The sequence below is a fragment of the Vicia villosa genome, linkage group LG1 (assembly GCF_029867415.1).
Source record: "Vicia villosa cultivar HV-30 ecotype Madison, WI linkage group LG1, Vvil1.0, whole genome shotgun sequence".
NCBI lineage: Eukaryota > Viridiplantae > Streptophyta > Magnoliopsida > Fabales > Fabaceae > Vicia > Vicia villosa.
The window spans coordinates 37,352,011-37,374,981 of NC_081180.1; the positions used below are offsets into that span (position 1 = coordinate 37,352,011).

The window sequence follows — 22,971 nt, forward strand, 5'->3', positions numbered from 1 at the left end:
AACTGGTAAATAATCTTAAATTAGTGAGTTTTGAATTTTTCTTATTTTATTTGTTTTGTATGTTTTGATATTGTATTTATGTTATTGCGGTTGTTTTTCATATGTAGTTGTTTAGAAGCCGATGGCGGGCAGGAAAGTTGTGAGACTGTTGCCGGAGAGGGTCTGAAGGCCAAATCGAGGAAGGCTAAATTTGTGTAAGTATTCTGTTTTATGACATTTATTTTGTTTATTTGAAAGACCGCCATTAATGTTTTTGATGATACTCCAGATATGTTAGCTCAGATGAGGAGTATGAAGGTCTGTTTGAAAAATATAGTGTAAATCAGATGAAAGTTGTCCAATTATTGAAGGATCCTTGTGTCGATGACCGTAGCTCTGATTCGGGGAGTGATGAGTTAGGGGATGAAGGATATGATTTTTACCACAGTTGGAAGGTTGAGGTTAAAGACGGACAGAGCATGCAGACTAATGTGCAGGTAATACTTTAGTACTGTGAGTTTTTATGTGTTATGATATAATCGATAGGGTCAATGATTTTACTATTATATGTTTTCGTTGTAGTCTTTTCCTGCCTGTGTTTCAAAACACTATCTGCTGTGGAATCAAAGAGGCATTGAGCTTATAGATGAAGATACTTGGAGGAGTTATTATGTGGAGATTGGCTGGCCAATGCGAAACGAAAAGCCGTTTAAGAGGGAAAAATTTATGGCTGGAGGATGGCACGAGTATGTGAAGAATAGGGATGTCCGAACTGGAGATACCTTGTGGTTCACTATAGAGAATCCTCCGAGACGGCTATATGTTACGTTGGTCAAGGGGTAGGGCGTTTTGGATTTGGACTTGTAATATTGACTGTGTTTATTTTTTTGGTAATATGTATTGCCTGAACAGTATGGTTGGTTTTATTGTTGTTAATTTTTGGGTGGATAGAGGGGAAGTTTATGGTTTTTTTGATCTTCCCGTGAACAATCATATAACAATTGTGAATTAAGTTTTTTTATGTATTAAATGATAAGATAGGTGTGTTATCGTTATGGTAGTGTTTTTGTCTTGAATGAATTATATTATTTGCTGAAGTTCCGATAGATTAGTGTTCTTGATTAATATAAAAAGAAGTTCTAATAATACTATTACATTTATCCGTTATATTTTTATTGACCTAATTGCGGAAAGACAATTTGTTTGTTTGGGACTTATTTTTATGTTGTAAAGATTTTTATATTGTTGTAGTTATTTAATGGGTTTGTTTATTAGTTTTAACATAACGTTAACGTTTGGAATTAAGTTTCTATTGAAGAGAATTATGACATTAAGTATTATGGTGGCTGTAATAGAGGAATGGTCATGTGTGAGTAGTAATGGGCTTTTAGTGTCATTAGTGATGAATAGAGTAATATATTACTGCAGATGAAGTAGGAAACGTTGTGTTTGTTTCTATACGTTACGTAGTTTCACTTTTTAATATAAGGTTTATGCCGTCAAAGATTTTACGCCTAGTTTTTCAGAAGTTTGGTTGAGGAATTAGTGAAATGGGGGAGAACAGTTCAATGATTACTGGTGGAAGGTGATTTCCTGCGTGTAAATTTGATTTGTAATGTAGACGGTTTAATCAGCTAATGTTGATACACGTTCTGTTATTTCTTTTTGCATGTTCAATCATTGATTCACGTTTTATTGGAAATTATATACTGATTCTGAATAGTCTCTGTTCAGCAGGAATGCAAGGAAGATGAAATTTGATGAAACATGGGATATGCTCAAAAATGAATATCGCATAAAGAGGGTGTTGGAGGAGAGGCGGATTCAGAAAGAATGAAAAAGAAGTTGGGAAATGCTGAACATTGGGAGTGAGGTTAATGTGACGTCTGGCAGTGGTCCTAGAAGAAGTGCTCGATTATGGAGCCAAATAACTGGGAAAGAGGTTGTGGTTGAAAGATTGACTGATGGGAAACATGATAACAGTTTGGCGAGTGGTGATGTGGCTAACAGGAGGTCTTCTCCTGTTACGATTGCAAAAGAAAAGAGGAGCAGGAGGGTGGAATCCATTGATACGAAGGAAGAGGATGGATACAAATACTATTCCTGGTGTAAGGTTATTGATTCTGTCAAAGTAGCTTCTGAAAATGTGCTTGTAAGTATATTAAGTTAGTTATGTTTGGGTTAAGTTTTTTCAAACACTCATGTTTTTGAATTTCCTCTAATTCTATTTAAGTTGTATGGTTAAAGATGATATATTATATGCTATTGTTGCAGCAATTTCCTCAAGAAGTCGTCCGCAACTGCTTGGACAAGCGCTATACGCGCGTCTTGTTTCGTGATTCTGACTTCAAAAGGGTATTCAAGTGTGAGCTTCATTATTCCAAAAGGGAGTATGGAGTTGAGAGATATCTTTGGAAGGGTTGGTGCGATTTTGTGAAGGAAGGAGGCATTCAAGATGGTGACCGACTGAGGTTTGTAATATGCGATAAACCCTGTTCATCAGTGCAACCTGGGACACAAATGGTAGCTGTGGCAGTGGTCAACCGATCCCGTTGTGGATAATGCAGTTGAAATATGAGTGTGTTATGTAATGATAGTTTTAGTAATGATGGTGTGACAATAGTTATGTATTAGTGGTGGGGTTGTGTTTGTTTTATGTTGTTCGAAGCTTGATGTATTTTTAAGACGTATCTTTATGTTTCATGTCAGTTGTTGGATAAGTCCTATAATATGTTATATGTAATATTAAGTTTATTGTGTAGTTATTATATTAATAGATGTGTTTTATAAGATAGTTTTTAATGAATGTTTATAACCGAAATTAAATGTGAATGTTACAATATTGATACCATATATGTTTGTTGTTATATAAAAGACCAAAAACCACATTGAAACAGGTATAGTTTGCAGTGTTTTGAGTATCATACAAACACAAGTTGTGTCTTTGGTTTCTACTAAATGTATAAAACAGGAACTCTCATTCATTCCAGACAGATTGACTGTTTTTTAATTGCAAAAGTATGTTCACAGGTATGTACAACAGTTTCTTGTGTAATTAAGTATTGGTATTATGTTGTTTATTATGTTAAAATACTCTCGACTCATAAATTAAGTATTGTAAATTTCAAGATGTATCCTGAAATTGATCCAGAATTCACACTGAATTACAATGACGAATTAAACAAAGTTTGGACAGTGCTCAATAACCAAGGTGTCCACCATGAGTTGATCTTTAATAAAGTTGGCGATCATCCGATGATAATAAGTGGTTGGTGCTTGTTAGAAGCATATTATGCTTTTCCTGTCGGCGTTATTGTTGAATTTGGTTATTATGGGGACAATAATTTTGGAATAAACTGGTTTAAAGAAGTGGGAGATTGGGTGGATTTACCGTACTTTCACAGCCGATACACATTTGATGACAACATTCATTCGTTTGTTGTTACAGTTTCTCAGTCTTCATTAAATGATGGAAAATTAGTTTAGTAACTTATTCTAATACTTTTCAGTTTTTTGGGTTAAGGTTTAATGAAGTAATTGTATGATTTAACAGTTTGTGTTTGTATTGCAGAAGTTGGGGTTAAATACTGCAAGAATCTTGGGAAGTTGTGGGTATGAAGCCCTTGTTTTGTGTGGGGACAGCGGTATGTCCACAACAATGAAACTGTCAAACATTCATGATCCTTACAATACTGAGTTAGGTCCTGGGTGGGATATGTTTTGTAGATGTCATAAAATCGATGCCGGTGAATGTATTGTATTTAGAGTTGATGTCCGATGTCGTTGTGCAATATGTTACGTTTATAGGTTTCTCGGATAGTATATTGCAGTAACTGGCAGCTATCACTATAATTGCTTTTGAAGTTTTTTAGTGTCGATCTGTCAGCAAACCTTAAAAGGGATTTAAATTTAAGAATCAGTATAATAAAAGCAACAAATACAGGAATTATATATTGTCAAAGATCTCCTTGTAAACTACATTTGTAGTTGTTGTTTTAACTTTTGCATGTTGATCATGTATTAATATCTTGATTCCTTGTTTGGTTGTCACTCTTGATAGTGCAACATATATTTGTCCATGTGTAAAAACATCCCTTGGTAGGTATAGACCAACAGTATCCAAAGACTGTCCTTGGGATTTGTTAATTGTCATGGCATATGACACTATAATGGGGAACTGTCTTCTGTTGAGCTTGAACGGCCATGGTGATTGGGAAGGTGACATATCCATTCGTGGGATGTACACCCGATTGCCACAGTTCTTTCCAGCTATTATCGAAGCTTCAATAACATGTGTCCCAAATTTTGTTACTATCAACCTTGTTCCATTACATAGTCCTTCTGACTGATCAATATTCCTCATGAGGATAATTGGTGTTCCAACCTTTAACTTTAAATGATGGGTAGGCAAACCAGATGTACGGAGGGAACTGAGAAATTCAGGAGTTAGGATATTTACCACTGTGTCGTCATTGATTTCGGACTTATCAACAGTATTGGAGCTGTAGTAATCCCGCATGTCTCCTGTATGAAGAATATAATGAGTTAAGTGAAATTAATATGAAAAGTTGTTTTTTGTAAAGGGTAGTGAGAGAGATGTAGACCTGGGATTAAGTCAAGGATATGATTGTTTATTTGTTCCACAATTTCTAATGTTGAAGCCAGAATTGCTCGACCCTTAAGGTATTGGATTGAATGAAAATTGTGAATTAAGTCAGGATATGTAGCATCAACAATGGCGACAATTGGGTCTTCGAACTGTGTTATCAACAGGTCAGGTGGAATTTCAAAATCTGTCACACCGTCATTGGGCTCAGATACTTTTCCTTCGCCAATTCTTAACAACCATTCAGAAAACTGTTGCATTTCATTTTTATCATCTTCGGTCGGACCGGATTGGAGGCGCATGTTTTTGGTTAATGTTAACACTTGAACAAAATTCCATATGTAAGACGCATTTATGGCAGAATGTACAATATCCGAACGGCTTCCTCGAGGGACAACAGGTAAAATCTGCCTGAAATCACCTCCAAACACAACAACTTTTCCACCAAACATCTCCTTGGAGTTACCGTATTTAGACATTACGTCTCTGAGCATTCTATCAAGTGCTTCAAAAGTATGCTTGTGTGCCATTGGAGCCTCATCCCAAATAATTAGTTTAGTTTGTCTAAGAAGGTCTCTCACATCATCATTGTACTCAATTTTGCAAGTAGAATTATCGAGCGTTGGCACTGGTATCTTAAATTTTGAATGTGCAGTTCGACCTCCTGGCAACAATAATGACGCTATACCACTGGTTGCGACTGTCAGACATATATCATGCTTCGACCTTAATGCTGCTGCCAGTGTTCTCCACATGTATGTCTTACCGGTTCCACCGTAACCATGTAGGAAGAAGACTGCACCATTCTGAGACTCAACTGCGCGCATAATTTTTTGATACATGGCTGTCTGTTCATCTGGGTCAAGGTTATCAGTAAGGTCTTTCACAAAATTGGTTTTCTTCAATAGCATAACTAACAATATAGTTATTATGGATCGCTAAATGATCAACCAAACATACAGTAGTATTATAAAATTTAGTTAATAATAATTTCAATGGTTTACCTGTAAGTCCACGAAAGAGATTTGTGAATTCTGTCTTTGTTTTGGCAATGTTATAATTGCGTTAGTCATATATCAGTCTATTACCTAATTGTTGCAGAACATATCCATCTGGATAAGGGATTGGTTTGAAATCTTTTAGTGTCCTTTTATTTTCTTGAAGCAGCTTTTCTATTTCAATCAGGGTCAAATGTTGCAATTCGGCATCTGTGAGAACCAATTCTGTTTTTCAATATTATAAATAAGAAAATTATGCATTGGCTAATAGAAGAGATCCATTTATATATATATATATATATATATATATATATATATATATATATATATATATATATATAGAGAGAGAGAGAGAGAGAGAGAGAGAGAGAGAGAGAGAGTGATAGATAATATAACTGCAACAATAATTTAGCATATATTGTTTAAATTTAAACTCTTAAAAACCTGTATTTAAAGCCAATTGCCTTTGAGCATGTAGGACACCATCAGATAACAGCTGCCATGATTCCTTCCAAACGTGTGCTGGGCGATTAACAGCACCTGACAATAGCATCACCACAAATAGTTTTCGGACAAAATGTCCAGAGCCCCACTCACTGGCCTCTTTGAGTGCACCAATATATTCTTTGTCATCTTCCAGAAATCCCATGGCAAAGCATGCATCTCTAAATGTTTCATACTGGGTATTATCGACCTTGCAAATTTCTTCATAACTTTTTGGTCCCTTGACTACCGTCAACATCATCCGCAGGTAAAAAAGTTCACCTGTTGTTGGTGGAACCCATATCAATCTCCCAATGGTGAATCCCTTTTTGCGGGGCCTCCACTCCCTTTCTTTTTTGTGGTAAACAAACTTAGATACAAATTGACCATAAGTGAGTGACTGTGCCTCAGTATACTTTGAGTTGGCAGATAGCCAACCAGTAAACATGGAATCAGTAACACTTGCATTCTCCTAAACATTTTCCATTCGATCGTGATCAGTGTAGTAAACAGCCTTTTCGCCTACCAATTGATAAAACATACGTTCAACTGCCGGTCTTCTACCATGAATGTGAAAGGAGTAAATTCTCCAGCATGCTTCACATGGTGAGATATATCTGCAATCTAAGTATTGTTTTATTTCATCAACCGGTTCATTGTTGTTGGTTGACACCGAAGCTGTTATTCTGTCATAGCCTTTGCTAATGTATTTGAAAAGATATTTGATTGAAGTGCTCTGGTTACACCATTCCATGTTTATATGTGCGTTATATTTGAGGAGAAATCTTTTGTTATAAGGTACCACATGACGGTTGTCCAATGCGATACCATTTTTTTCAATAACGTGGGTTTTTGATCTTCTCCTATAGAGGGGATAACCTTCTGCATCAACAATAGTTTCCTCGTTAAACTTCTTTGGGAAGTATTTAGAGCATTTACCATTTTTCATACAGGTTGATGTCGTGCGCGCCACTCCACATGGGCCGTGCATCATGTTAGATTTAACCAACGCATACAACCTCGGATGAACAGCAGGGTCTGGTATTTCAGCACAGATGATGTTGTCAATGTCAGATGGTGTGGGGTATTTGCTCTGAGGATGTAAGAAAATCAAAATATGTGCGTGTGGCAATCCCCTCTTCTGAAATTCAATAGTGTACATAACTATAAATGTACCAGTTAGTTAATATGTAATTTCAATTTAGGAAGAAGATGTTAATTAATTAAAAGAACATAAAAAAGCATACTTACAGGCCAAAACTTTCCCTAGAACATGCTTTTTTGTTATATCTGCAATGAGTTCGTCAAATTTGATTTTGAAGACTTTAGTAATAATATCGGGACGATCGTGTGGTTGTAACCCAGTTTCGGACAAGGCACGGATAATTTCTGGCCATGTTGGATTGCAAGTAAATGTAATGAATAGGTCTGGAATACCCAATCTACTTGAAATTGCCATTCCATCAAAATACAGTTGATCCATATATCTTTTTCCCCCAACAAAAGATGAAGGCAAGACAACTCGCTTTCCCCGCTTTTATTGTTGTCTGCCATCATCGTTATTGCATTCATCTGTCAACCTGTTATATTTTCCCACTCTTAATTTTGATTGATTATTTCGCAACCAGTTCAGCCTTTCAGATTCCATCATACAATAACCATCGACCAAGAACTGTTGAAATAGACGCCGTGAGTGTAGCAAAGTTTTTGCCTCCTCGCTACGGTCTTGTAACCTGTATGAAAGCCAGTCCTTGATGCTCTGACGATTTTGTCGGGTCACCTCAGTTTCATGGCGATATCTATGCAATATATTTTTCCTATAACCATCTTCACCATACGCAAATATCAGAGGGTATTGATATGCCAAATATGCTGGATGAAACTCATCAATACGTTGCAAACCACCGTTGCGTGCTTGAATAATAATGTCCCTATTACAAGCAGAATCAATGTCTCCAACAATTAGTGCAGCAACTTCTGAAACCCTTGGTCTGTTATACACGCGTCCATCCTCAGGTCTATCACATATAACCCTCAGTTTTAAGTCTAAGAATGCATTATCTTCCAGAACATCCCTCGCCATTCTAAAGACTTTTGCATGAATATTGAACTCATCTAACATGATCTTCAAATTATGAACAGTGTTCTCGTCAATTTCAGTATTGTCTCTGCGCATTTTATGCGACGTTAAAAATAAATATAGGTAATGATCACGAAGACCTTAACGATTTGTGGAATATTAGAAATACCTGAAACACTTCATTCTATTAGTAACTTCATTATCTGTGTCATAAATATATAGCTGAGCATATTGCGGACGGTCTCCATTTTCTGGTAGTAGAGTACCTATTCGATGACAGGTTTGACCGTGCAGTCTCAAAGTTGGTGGTCCTCCTTTCTTTGAATATGTGGTGTCAAATTTCATTCCAGGAGAAGTAAACGAAAACATTGAGTTGTATGTTCGAATATTATTTCGATAATTTTTGCTCTCGGTAGATGTTTTGTTAAACAGTAGATGTCTCAACAGTGGGGGTGCCTCTTCAAGTAAAGGTACAACAATTTTACCACCGCGACAACAGCGATGGAATGTGGGAACATGTCCCTTTTTGGTTTTACTGGCACGTTCTTGAAGCCACATGTGTGCATGACAATATGTACATTCCCATATTTGATCCCCTATATCAGAATATTCTGCAGATTTAGAAATTATCATATTATCATTTGTGATCTAAAAATTTGATATGCCGTTGAAATGTTTAGTCCTTGTAATATTACCTTGTAAATTTGAATCTGCTAACGGTGCTTGTTCCATATCATCTTCAGAGTCTGAAGTATTGGATGAGCTGCATTCATCCTCGGAGTTAGACAGTGGCACTTGGGAATACTGTGTTTCAGGTTGTATGACAGAAAACTTTCTATTCTCTAATATAAGCCTTCTTTTCTTGCGAGCATCAATTGAATGAGCTCTATCTTCTACATTTGGAATATAAACTGGGGAGACTGTACTTGGGGATAGGGCACTGGTAGGATGACCACATGATGATTTCTTATTTTGCAATATCAGCCTTCTTTTCTTCCTTGCATCACTTACATCAGTTTTATCTACCAAGTTTCGAGAATGATCTGATTCAGTGCATTGGGCATCTCTCTTCTCCTTCATTCTAAGTCTTCTACTTTGTCTAGCAATAGAAGAGTTAGTATGACTGGTTTGTTCATTAGTTTCTAGCATATTTCCTAAATTTAGCTACGATGCCAGTAAGTAGTTCTAAGAAGAATATGAGTGGACTAATTATATAGATCAATTCCAATTACAATATTAAACTGTATGAATTCTACAATATAAAACTGTATGGATTCACATTACTCAAGTGATAACAGCTGTTATGAAACAAACAGATATAATATTAAAGGGGTATGTTGGAAAGTTCATTGGGATAAGGCAATAAGTGAAGCATTATCTGCTATATACTTTATACAATGCAAATGGAAGGTCTTGACATTATAATTTCAAAACGTTATGTACAATCTTTATATTACCTATTATAACAGTCCTTATTAATGAGAACATGAATGGACATTAACATATTTCTAACTCTCATGTGTACCTTTATTTAACTCAGTAGGTGATCCCATTCAAGCCAATTGCAACAGGTGCTTAGATAAATGTCAACAATTTGAAGAGAATACATATAATGTCATATGCGCAACTATATTAATTTTGATTATTTATAACATTCAACGGAGCATTTTGTCGGGGCAGGTTAGGTGTGTTGATTTCTCAGCATAATTGCAAGTTCAATTTCATGTTAGGAACTTTTTAATACGTTTATGACATTCAACGGAGAATTTGGTCGGTGCATGCTAGTTCTGTGGACTTCTCAGTAAAAATGCAAGTTCATTTTCACGTGAGTAACTCTTGAATAAGGTTTATGTGTCTTTTACCCGTGTAGTCGTAAGCAATAATGCAAATTGTGGTTGTTATTAGTTGTGACAATATGTTTTTACAATAGGATGTAATGCTAGTTTGGATATTGGAGATGAGTAAAAAACAAAGAATATCATAGCAGTTGAATAGATGATTAAGGAAAAACAGAAAAGTCTTATATTAAGATAACAGAAATTAAATTACATAGTTGTTACCAAACCAAAAGAAACAGACTTACAAGTCTGATTTGTTTATGTGGCAATACAAACAAAAAACAAATAAAGTGGAAAGGAAATAAAACATGTCCACACCATAAAACAAAAACACACCCAAACATACTTAAAATTATGCAGGAACTACTAATCTATCTTCTCTATTTTTATAATTTTCTTTAACTTGTTTGATGAAAGTTCTCCATCACACGTGGCATCTGAGGTTGTTGACTCGCTTGATGCGCCTGGAAAGTGTCTTTTTCCAGTAGGAGTAACTGGATCTATGCTGTGCGTTGAACTCACATCAAGATCCTGATACATAAGTGAACAAACATCACACAATTAATATTCAACAGTATATTAAAAATGGAGTATATTTCAGTACAGTAAACGTCCTTACGACGACAAAATTAGGTTCGGATCGAACAGTGGTCATTGCTTCGACAGCAGGCTGTTTCATCTACAAATCATTCGAAAGATAGTACAAAATCATAATATGCGCAAAGTCAGTTTACAATGATTTTAAGTTGCATAACACGTGCAAAGATTAAATTCAAATACTTCATCTGTGTCAAACTGATCAGCAAGCTCTTTCACAAAAGGGTCATTCTTCAATAGCATAACGACAGAGGCATTCTTCCAACGTGGTTGCCACTTAACTTTGAAAGCCATCTTGCAATCCAACATCTGATCCAATGCCAGTGGGAATTCCAAGGGATCATGAATGCCAGCCTGTAGGAGATTGCAAGACAAAGATCAGTTAACTCTAGCATAATTGTCTATGTTTTTCCAACGGTATGTAAACGGAAATACCTTAATCATTGTATGACGCAACTGAGAAGCAGACAATCCCAAAAGTAACTCACACTCTCGGTCCCAAAATAGAAAGTTACAGCTATTCCCGGCATGAGTAACCTCAATCTCAATCTTATACCTACATTCGCAGTATACATAGAGCACTCAAAAAGGTCATGTTCAGTACCTTGACAATGACACATATAAATGAAATAACATAAAACATGTGACAAGGATGTTAACCTAAAAATATCTGCCTCAGTGAAATGTCCAGCCTCACACTCAAACGGAGCTTTGTCACCACGCGCAATACATGAGCAAGCATGACAACCACGATAATACCAGCCATACGGAGAGGCAACCAGCATTTTAGTTTCTCCAACAGTCGCACAAAATGTAATCTGCAATTATGGAACCAAAAGATAATACGATACACAGTCAAATGCAACGGAAAAATGGAAATATATACTAAATCAGAATAAATGGCCAACAACTTCCAAACTTACAGTTCTGAGTTTAATAATATCCCCAATAGGCATTACAACAGCCTTTGAAAGCAATTTCTGTACAGGAGTCATCTGTTGATTTTCAGAGTTCTATGCCGAAAGCTGTGAATTGGAACCCTCCTGGTCAGACAACGTAATCATGGAATCCTTCGGAAAACTGTCAAAGGAAGACAGTAATGTAACAATCACATTGCATAAAAATTAAAACCACACAAGAGCAAATCCAGGGAGCATACCTTTCTATAAACTCTTTCATCGGCAGCAAATCAGTATTCAGACCAAGGACGGTAACATTAAACGTGTTTGTCACGGACAGTGGAAACTTACCTATTCAAATAGAATGTTACATAACCATCTGTATCAAAATACAAGGATATCTAACACCAAACTTGATCAATTACTAACCCTGTTCCTTGACTTTAGCATATTGAATCATGACAAAAATAGGACCCGAATCATCTCCGCGCTCCTGCTTGAACTTCATGAATTGTTCAGCATAGGATTCCCAAAGTGTGCAATTGATAGTATTCTCACTGAAGAAATAATACAAACCATGTCATCTACATAGTCACATAAGATATGTTCGATAAATTATACAATAAATATGAATACAAACCCCTCGTCACGCAGCATCATGTTAATCTGCTGCTTCCGGCCACCTGATGTGGTCTGTGAATACCCAATACTTTCCACCATACCAATGACATCTAAAACACATACAACCAAAAAACCTTAAAATGAAACAACACATAAAAAATAAATCCAGTAAAACAGAATAGAGATAAAATATTCTACCTGTCATACCCCAAAATTTGCCCACAGTATTTCTCTTATTCAAGCTTCAAGTCCATATGCAAAAGCTCATAGACACACTCTCCCATACAAGGCCCTGAAGTAGAGTTTAGGTCATTCAATGGAAAATCATTGAATCAATGACTCAAGGTGGTTCCATAGGGTCTCCAACATCCCAAAGAATCTCCATGTAAAGTTTCAAGTCAAACAGAGCAAATTGAGTCCCTCAAATCCTGATTAGGTCAACAATCGACTCTCAAGGGCAAAACAGTCATTTCAAGTCAATATACAGTCAAAGTTCAAGGTATTTGGTCAACAACATACTCATAACCCTAAAATCATCATTTGATCAAGGGTTGATCATGATGATGCAAGGAAAGATCAGAAAAGTCAGAAGTCAAAAGTTACTATTTCGGGCATGAACTGAAAAAGTCAACCAAACTTTGGAAATTCACCAAATATTCATACTTCATCAGAAAAATTCCCATCAAAGCTCATTTTGAAGGGAATTCATTCCTCTATCCAATAGTACAAGAATCAAAGCTCATAGGTCAATGGTTTAAGAGATATGGCTTCATACATTATAGGCCCTTTTCAAAAGTCAACAAAGAGACCCTTTTTTCAAAAGGACATAAAATGAGAATGGAAAAGGATTTTGAGATGAAACCAAAGACACTGGTTAGAAGACTCCCTAAGGATTCTAAAAAGTCCTAGATCACTTCCATACCTCAAAAATTGAGGGAAATAGGCCTTGTTAAAATTGAGCTATTTTGGAGGGAAAAATATGAAAGAACTTGAAAATCTTTGCAAATGGGCCCAAGATATTTTCATTCAAACTTGACCCACAAGCCATCTAAAGCCTCAAATCCAATTCCCACGAAATTTTGACTTTTAATTGATTTTATATGAATTTTTTATCATTTAAATATGATAATTAACTTGTATAAATCATGAAAAATCAAATATTTTCTTAAAAGATCTTTTTCCAATCAAATTAAGTTTACATTTACTCCAAATATCAATATAATTTCGTGCAAATCAGAATTAAAAGAGATTGAATCATTGTTGGCCAAATTTAGAAGCTTTTATGAAGATTTTTTCAATCAAATTTCCAAAACTTGCAACTCAAGATTCAAAAGGATTTTCTTCAATTTTATCAACCCTAAATCATCCATTATAAATAGCAAATGCTCACAAATGCAAGGGTTACGAAAATTGGCAGCCAAGAACATCCAAACCAAAGCTCAAAATTCTCAAAAAAAAACCAAACTTCAATTCTGAGATTTAAAGCAATTCAAGTGTTTCCAGCGATCAAGAATTGTTCCTCAAGCACCATTAAACGATTCCCAATCGTTTTCGAGTCACAAAACCCCAAGAATTACGCACTGTAAGTCACTTTTAACCGATTCTTAAATCTTTTCGATTCTACAAATTCCTGCATTCATTCGCGAATTCAATTGCATATTTGCGTTTCTTATATTGTGTTGATCAATTCTGGAAAGTTTGGTGTGTTATTATGGTGTTATGAGCATATCACCATGTTAGGGTTCGGACCTTCAATTTGGGGGTTTTTGACACAGGTTCTTGTTGATTCAATTGATGCCATGACCAAATTCGTGATGTCCATACGAGCATGATGGACCTATCGCGAAAATTTTTTGTGTGTGTTTGCTTGTGTTCGTTATTTTCAGGTGTGAAGCTTCAATATACTACAGCGCTTTTGAGGACAAGCGCTGTTAAAAGCCTTGGTCTGAGGAAGAAGATGACTGCGTGGCGCAGTCTGATTGGCTGATTTGAATAGGCTTTACGCGCGTTTTTTGGTTGGACCAGGATGGATCGCATGCAATATGAAACACGCACTAGCGTGTACCCTCACGTTCCCAGTCATCTGATCATCATCATCCTCAATCCAACGCATCCTGGAACGAGGGCGCACCATGGACTTCAAGCACGCGCCACACACGATTACAAGCTAAGATTTTTATAATTTTTTTTTTATTTTCAATTACACAATTCTTTATTTATATATTTATATATACATTTGTTTTAAATTCTTTTTATGAAATTATAATATATTTATATTCAAATTTTTTTCCTTCTTCCTTTATAATTAATAATCTATAATTAATAATTTAATTTTAATAATTTAATTCTAATATGTATTAAATTCATATATATATACATATATATTATTTAAATTGTATTATCAAACATTCTCAAAAATTCAAATATACATTATTTTAATTCCGAAAAATTCCTAAAAATTATTTTTACACTCGATTTAATTTTCCTGTCTCGACTTAATTAATTAGGTCACAAGACCAATAATTAATTAAATCAATTCATCATTACACTCTATTTGAATCTCAACCAGGATTGATAATACACTGATTTGTTTTTCTCTTCTATACTTTATCAGGGTTAGCAACATGATTTGTCCCGAGCGCGCGCCTTCATCAAACCTCGAAGTTAAGTAATTTAATTCTGATTTAATTTAAATTATATCTATATTATTTTGATGTTAGGGTTTGTTTTGCATTCATCTCTTTCTGCCTTGCCTTTTCAGGGTCAACCCTAAAGGCGCCCAAGCAACCCTATCAGATCAAATACAAAGCTAAGTACCCTCACTTTTTTAACTATTATTTTTATATTTATTTATTTTTTATTTTTAGGGTTAATCCCTTTGCCCTCGAATCTGATAATACACTCACGCCTTATTTGTTTCTTTGCTCATTCCTAATGGTCAGAGTTGATGCTTCTGGCAAACCCTTGCCCTCAACCCTGTCAGGCAAATGCCAAGCTAAGTACCTTCTCCCTATTCTATTTTTAATTTATTATCCTATTTTCTTTTGTAGTTAATGAGGTTTGCCCCCGAATTTGATAATGCACTCACTATATGTTTTCTGTCTTGTCTTTTTCCTTTTCAGGGTTTGTCAGATGCAAAAGCTACGTGTATTGGTAACCCTAACTCTAATATTTTCTGTTTTAATTTTTAATTATATCCCGCTGGTTTCAATTCCCCTCTCCTCCGCTGGTTACAATTTCCCTTCCCCATTATTATCGTTATATTATTGTGTGGTTAGTAATCTTAGGGAGTGCAAGCCTTAAATCAATGTAGATAATTAATTATAAGATAATTTTCTAAATATAATCACGTGATTGGTGCACACGCGCACGCTTTTGGGTAACCTCTCTGTTGTCTTGTTGCCTGTTGCCTTGTTGCCTGTTGCCTTGTTGCCTGTTGCCTTGTGTTTCTTGCAGAATAAGCCATGTCCCTCGAATACGAGGATACCTCAGCCTGTTGCCTCGATAATTAAAAGGTCATACGACCCTAAATGATGCTGCCTTCGATACACAATTATGACCTCGACCCTCGGATGTTGCCTACGGAAAATGGCTGAGGTATCTTCTGGTTGCCTAACGGAAAAATGGCTTATTCTGATCCTTGCCTTAGACTACCTGCCCTTCTATGGCATGGGACAGTTTTATGGCAAAGGATGCTTCGACGACCCTTCAACCTCCAAACGAAAGGCTTCCTGCCCTCTTATGGCAAGGATAGACCCTTTCATTCTGAAAGGCTAAAAAGAGACCTATCATCTGAGTTTAAGGTAATTGCCCCTAATTGCCTTGCAATGCTCAAACTTTCATTATATTCTTTCTCATAATTTTTCAAAAGGGCTACGCTCATTTACGAGCTAAAGTCCCTATCTCTTTCATCTACATTTTCTAAACAAACGAGCAAGCAAAGCAATTAAGAGCCCATGGAAAACCATGGATGCAAAGGGTGCCTTACACCTTCCCTTTGCATAAATTACCCCCCGAACTTAGATTTCTTTAAAAGGTTTTTTTCTGTTTCTTTTAGCCTTTCCGAATTTGTTTGGATAAAATAAAAGTCGGTGGCGACTCATGCTTAACCGCGACATTTCGATCGATAAAAAGTCAGTTCACCGTATTACAGAACTGGCGACTCTGCTGGGGATATAATTCGATAAAAGAGGGGTTACCTTAAAAGTTTAGGAATCACTTAATTGTTTTCTATTGTTTGCTTTGCTTGCTTTATTTTTCAGGGCTGTTTTGGGAAAATTGAAGGACGAATCCTATTCCTGGATTCAAGAACACTTAAGATTAGGAGTGGCATAGTCATGGAGACCCCCCTTGTGCATGCTTGGGGTTGGTCAAAATGAAGTTCACACTTGAGTTAGGCCTCCACTGGTTATTGTGTACCTCTTTTGCATGAGAGAGTTTTATGCATGTATCTTTGGGTGCGTCGGAGCTCAAGGACCTTTAGTCACCTTTAACCCATCCTGACTTTTAGGAACATAGTGGGAGGGCTATTCTTGGTGCATGCCAAGTTATGGTCGCTACCCGATACTACATCTCAGATAGGTTTCTTCCTAAAGTATCATTGCGTGGTATGCATTTACCATGTTCGAGGGTGCTTTAGAGGGGGCTGACAATTCTGAGTCACTTGGTAGAACCCGTTGCTGAAATCTCCTTATCCATAGAAATGCCCTTGGGAAGGACACCTAATCAGACTCCATGCAAGCCATAAGCCAAAAATTGTGTGATTTGTGTGACTTATTTGTGTATGTGCATCATGCATACATGCATCATCCATACATAGCATGACTAACTCCATTCAAGGGATTAAAGGATTGTTAACCATAATTTGTTTTGTAGGTCATGGAAATTAAAGTTCGTAAGCCTTTTTGCCTTAGCTTTAAAGGAGTGCCTACACCTTTGAAGTTGCTTTGTGACAATGTCTCTGGTTCCCTCGTGCTTTCCGAGTCTCTTAATAAGCTAATCAGTTTGGTACGAACTAAAGTGGATGAAGCACTCCTCAACACCATGATCCGGTTTTATGATCCTCTACTACATTGCTTCACTTATAGGGATTTTCAGTTGGTTCCTACGTTGGAAGAATTCTCTTCTATTTTAGGGTTGCCGGTACTTGATCAGATGCCCTACACTGGTGAAGAAGAGACTCCTAAGTTGGAAGATGTTGCTGCTGCATTGCATTTGCCTCGATCAGAAATCAAGAAAGTTTGGGTGAATAAAGGAGATTATACTGGTGTACCAATTGACTTCTTGTATAGTCAAGCTGATATCTTAATTAATGCTATGAGTATGGATGCTCTTGAAAAGGTCCTCGCTTGCCTAATCTATGGGCAAGTATTGCTTCCACGTTATGACAAAATCGTGGATGTGATTGCTCTCAAGATCTTCATTAGCAACAATCCGGTTCCAACTTTACTAGGTGACCTGCTGCATTCCATTCATCACAGATCGTCTAAAGGCAAAGGTTGTGTTCTTGGATGCGCACCAATATTGCATAAGTGGTTTATTTCGCACTTACCCCGCTCCATGATAAAAAATGAAGAAGGCTTGACATGGGTTCAAAGAATCATAAGGCTCTCATACGACGACATTATCTGGAGTCAGAAAGATTTCGAAGGAACTCACTTGTTCGATAGCTGTGGAGACTTCCCAAATGTACCTCTTCTTGGTATCCGAGGGGGAATAACTTATAATCCCATATTAGCTCGACATCAGTTTGGTTTCGCTTTGAAAGACAAGCCTCGCTCCATATACCTCAGTTCAGAAAATTTTGATTTTGGTTCAGATACGACTGGAAAGAAAAAGCTGTTTATTAGAGCTTGGTCCAAAGTAAAGAAAGTATGCACAAAAGAGCTAGGACCAAGAAACTACATCCCTTCAGACCTTTATTTTAGATGGATTTATGATCAAGTGATTGAGCACGATATGCCATACCCATCTGATACTCCTATTGTGCCAAGGGTTACTCCTCCAGTTATTCCTGTGGTTTTGGAGCCTTATGTACCTGCTCCAAAGGAAGATCTTGCTGTTACCATTGCTTCCTTGAGGAGAGAAAAGGCGGATCTTGAAAGTCGTTTACAAAAGATTGAAGCTGAAAAAGCGGTGTTGGTGGCTGATGCTAAAGAGCGAGATAGTATGCTTGACTATTTCTCCCGCAAATGGAAGATTGAGGATTTCGTCTCTCCAGATCAGATACAATCATGGGAACGAGAGATTGATAGGCTCGTCCAAGAAAGGAATGAGATGATTAAGGCTCACAAAGAAGAGATCAGAATTTTGAAGAGAAAGCGCCGAGCTGGAGATTGATTTCTATTACTTTCTTTCTTTTTGTTTTTGTTCCAAATGTAACTATCAACCTTACAACATTATATTTTATAAGAGAACTCTTATTTTATTTCTTTTATTTCTTTCTCCAAAATGCGTTAAAAGTCCTTTAAATCCTTGGAAACATTGCATGTGCATAATCATATCATTCATAAACATCGCATCACAGGTTTCATAAAGACAAATGCCTCATCTTTGTGCTGTTTATTTCAGTAACAAAGATGGATCTCGAACAATCTGTCAAAGCTCTCCAAGCTCAGAACACTGAATTTCAAGCTTTGATCCTGAACTTGGCCAAGGGGCAAGAAGAACTAAAGGCACTACTGATCAAGAAAGAGAAGGATCAACATAGGCAACAAGATGATCAAGGTAAAGGGAAATCCAAACCCAAGCGATCATTCACTCCATTACACATGCCGATGTCTCAAGTTCTGCAACAACTGCTCAACCAGAACTTGATAACCTTATTACCTTCATATTCAATCCCTACAAATCCTGCTCCTGGGTACAAGTACCATGCAAGATGTGCTTATCATTCAAACAGTCCTGGTCATGATACAGAGGATTGTGGACCATTGAAGCACATGATCCAAGACCTCATTGATTGCAAGATCATTGACTTCAATTCACCTGAGAAACCTCATATGGCCAATACTGGGTACAATCGGAAAGGTCGCAATGAACCCAACCAATCTGTGGGGACAATTCTGACCTCTACATTAGCTCCGCAACAAAGACGCAAGTCATATACATCTAAACGTCAGTTTACAAAGATCAACATGTCACTGGCTCAGGCATTACAACATTTGCTGAAAGAGAACTTGATTACTTTAAGAGATCCTCCTGTAAAGCCCAACACCTCCGCCCCTAGCTACAAGCCCAGTGCGAGGTGCGCATATCACTCCAATAGCCCTGGGCATGATACGAATGATTGTTGGCCATTGAAGAACAAGATTCAAGACATGATCGAGGCTGGTGAAATTGAATTCTATCATCCCAAGACCCCTGTGGTGATCACCGCTCCTATGCCTAATCACGACAAGACTGATTAATGTCTAAAAGGATGAACCTTTTAGGTCATTAGATTTATTTTCATTTGCAAATTCCATTCTGTTTGTTTAAACATTCAAATCATGATAGACATTATCTGTTTTAATAATAATCATTAGTGTACTGCATATGTTTGTCTTGAATAAATTATTTCGTTATCACTCATTTTAAACTACGTCTTTACTTTGCATATGTTTTGTGATATTCAACTCCAGCTAAGCCGTAAGCCTTTTAAGGGAGGATGACGAAAACGATACCGCAATCCTATACAGTATGCTTTTGAACGGACTATGCTGACGATGTACAGGCATTGTTTCAATTCCTAAACAGTGGAGATATAAGGATGATAATCCCTCGTCAACCCCCTTTGAGCCTAAGGAGTGGAAGTTTTTCTTTCATTAAAACCCTTGATCATAACCTGGGGCAAGGTAGTTCTCAGTTAATTTGACGGTGCATTCTATTTTGAGAGAATCATTCAGTACACCTTCCAGTAAAGGTTTCAAACACCCGTGTTCATCTAGACACATCAAAGAAGTATCAGAAATGTCAATCAAAAGACAATGACGGTTCATCAATCATCAAACAAGGCAGTCAGTATCTTTCAAAAAGAAAAAACGAAAAAATGAAAAAACATATATACAAAGAAAAGCCTGCTAAGTCAAAAATCAAAAAGAAGACTTAGGCAAAAATCAAGGCATCCCGCTGACTGTAAACTCAAAATAGACAGTTCAGGCAAAAGTTAGGGATATCAAAAGATGAAAAAAGAGAAGTCAATAAATTCCTGAACAACAAAATATTGTGACTACCAAAAGGAAGAAGTGACTGCCATCTCAAAAGTTCTCTTTACTTGTGAACCATCATCATTGTCAAAGGGGAAAATCCAAAGTCTCTTGAAACCTGAATGCATAAGTTGAATTGACAGAGCTTAGGACTGAAGATCATCACGAAGAGGGGTGGGTACAATAAAATTTGAGCCATTATCCTTTGTTTCGTAAACCGTGAACCAAGCCACGTTACAACCCTTGAAAGTCCTAATTGAAGCATGGTTAGTTCGAAAGCATACTGTCACCAAAAGGTATCCCGACTCCTTAAGGTTTACCAAAATGCCGAGTTGATATCACGTTTCTACAAACATCACGTTGTCATAAATATCATGTTTTTACAAATATCATGTTTTTTTACAAACATCACACGTTTACATCTTTGGTTTTAATGTTTTTCAAAAAAACTCAAGACAAACGTATGCATTGCATCTCATGAATTCATTATTAAACATATTCTGCTACATAATTTCAAATGTTAGCATCAGAAAGAACTTGCACAGGGTACAACTAATGACTAGAAAGTTATCCCGATAGGCAACGTCTCCTACATATACAAGGGGCATGACACGTTTCTCCCAATCAATCTGGGGCAATCAAGTCAAGATTCGAAGAATCTCTCAAATGCCAAAAAGTCAAAAGCATACATCCCAAGCGGAAGTCAAACTATTTCCCGGTCAATCTGGGGAAATCAAGTCAAGATTCCGAGAATCTCTCAAAGATGCCAAAAACAATCAGGGGCATGCATCCAAATAAATCTTAAGCTATTTCCAATCAATATGGGGCATTGTCCTGGACCAATGGTTACTAAGGGGCATGTCGCCCATGGTTCATATCTCATAAAGTCCTCGCGAGACGAATCTTTCCAAAGTTCCTACTAACCGGGGCAAATCTATACAAGTCCAGCTTGACATCTTGATCAACATTCAGTGGCGTGCCCTAATTAAAGTCCAGGAACGACAGGTACTATAATACTAGGGGCAACATTCAAGACATCCGCGTCTTCCCACAAAGCTGATTTCGCAAGATCATATCCCCACAGAGTAATCCCTAAGAAGATGTCTTCCAACACTCCTACCCCGACAAAGGCATGGCTCCCCAACATGGTTTCCCTTTATCCCCAATCAGGGAACATCAAGTTACTGATCATCCCTAAGCAGAAATTATAAATCCCCAGCTGAGCATCTTCAAGACGAAATCCAAACTACAAAGACTTGGAGATTTATTTTCTCGACTAAATCATATTTGCATACCATATGACACAAACATATTCATACATCGCATACATCACTATATAACAAATCCATAACATACAAAGTTTCTCATTTATTTTGAGATACTCATCACATAAACGCATGCATCATGACATAAGAAAACTAACCTCTATTTTTCAGGATATTACTATCTCTATCTGCAAGAGTTAAGTCGACACCTTTGACGGTTCCTTAACAATCTATTCTCAATTATTAAGTCGACACCTTTGACGGTTCCTTAATACATCAAGAGTTAAGTCGACACCTTTGACGGTTCCTTAACGACATACTTCAGATATAAGTCGACACCTTTGACGGTTCCTTATACAATCTATCTACATATCTGAGTCGATACCTTTGACGGTGCCTCAATGATATGCTTCAGAGTTAAGTCGATACCTTTGACGGTTCCTTAACAACCCGCATCAAGAGTTAAGTCGACACCTTTGACGGTTCCTTAACGACATACTTCAGATATAAGTCGACACCTTGGACGGTTCCTTATACAATCTATCCGCATATCTGAGTTGATACCTTTGACGGTGCCTCAACAATATGCTTCGAATTTAAGTCGATACCTTTGACGGTTCCTTAAATAACCCAACACAGATTTGAGTCGATACCTTTGACGGTTCCTCAACATTCAAAAGAGGGAAGACAGCAAAAGCAGAAATTGCGTAACAATCTACACTCTAACAACTATCAGATGGCATCTACAAGCCCATCTCCGACAAAAGTCCCTACTTCAAATAGGGCAAATTTCTTGGTATTCTTGTGTTCAATCATCTTCCACCTTCAGATACCGACTGGCACACAAACCACTCTACATCTTCAGGTTTAAGATAATTGAACAGGGGCAGCTGTCATACCCCAAAATTTGCCCACAGTATTTCTCTTATTCAAGCTTCAAGTCCATATGCAAAAGCTCATAGACACACTCTCCCATACAAGGCCCTGAAGTAAAGTTTAGGTCATTCAATGGAAAATCATTGAATCAATGACTCAAGGTGGTTCCATAGGGTCGCCAACATCCCAAAGAATCTCCATGTAAAGTTTCAAGTCAAACAGAGCAAATTGAGTCCCTCAAATCCTGATTAGGTCAACAATCGACTCTCAAGGGCAAAACAATCATTTCAAGTCAATATACAGTCAAAGTTCAAGGTATTTGGTCAACAACATCCTCATAACCCTAAAATCATCATTTGATCAAGGGTTGATCATGATGATGCAAGGAAAGATCAGAAAAGTCAGAAGTCAAAAGTTACTATTTCGGGCATGAACTGAAAAAGTCAACCAAACTTTGGAAATTCACCAAATATTCATACTTCATCAGAAAAATTCCCATCAAAGCTCATTTTGAAGGGAATTCATTCCTCTATCCAATAGTAC

General features: G+C 36.9%; 4 protein-coding genes across 4 annotated transcripts; 1 reads left to right on the forward strand and 3 right to left on the reverse strand.

Moving 5' to 3' along the window:
* Positions 1-3,925: 3,925 nt before the first annotated feature.
* LOC131614400 (uncharacterized) lies at positions 3,926-7,549 on the reverse strand. The gene is made up of 7 exons (XM_058886009.1): positions 7,318-7,549; positions 6,946-7,230; positions 6,610-6,683; positions 6,028-6,538; positions 5,674-5,808; positions 4,584-5,498; positions 3,926-4,503 (listed from the first exon to the last, which is right to left on the reverse strand). Exons 1-7 carry the CDS (start codon positions 7,547-7,549, stop codon positions 3,926-3,928), a joined length of 2,730 nt encoding a protein of 909 aa, XP_058741992.1.
* A 54-nt stretch (positions 7,550-7,603) lies between these two features.
* LOC131614481 (uncharacterized) lies at positions 7,604-9,295 on the reverse strand. Its single transcript, XM_058886080.1, has 3 exons — positions 8,842-9,295; positions 8,316-8,757; positions 7,604-8,234 (listed from the first exon to the last, which is right to left on the reverse strand). The coding sequence occupies exons 1-3, from the start codon at positions 9,293-9,295 to the stop codon at positions 7,604-7,606; spliced, it is 1,527 nt and encodes a 508-aa protein (XP_058742063.1).
* A 1,055-nt stretch (positions 9,296-10,350) lies between these two features.
* LOC131614558 (uncharacterized) lies at positions 10,351-11,576 on the reverse strand. Its single transcript, XM_058886150.1, has 6 exons — positions 11,505-11,576; positions 11,242-11,399; positions 11,017-11,137; positions 10,765-10,935; positions 10,589-10,663; positions 10,351-10,515 (listed from the first exon to the last, which is right to left on the reverse strand). Exons 1-6 carry the CDS (start codon positions 11,574-11,576, stop codon positions 10,351-10,353), a joined length of 762 nt encoding a protein of 253 aa, XP_058742133.1.
* Positions 11,577-16,979: 5,403 nt separating this feature from the next.
* Positions 16,980-18,440, forward strand: LOC131614626 (uncharacterized). Its single transcript, XM_058886211.1, has 2 exons — positions 16,980-17,802; positions 17,920-18,440. Exons 1-2 carry the CDS (start codon positions 16,980-16,982, stop codon positions 18,438-18,440), a joined length of 1,344 nt encoding a protein of 447 aa, XP_058742194.1.
* Positions 18,441-22,971: the final 4,531 nt, after the last annotated feature.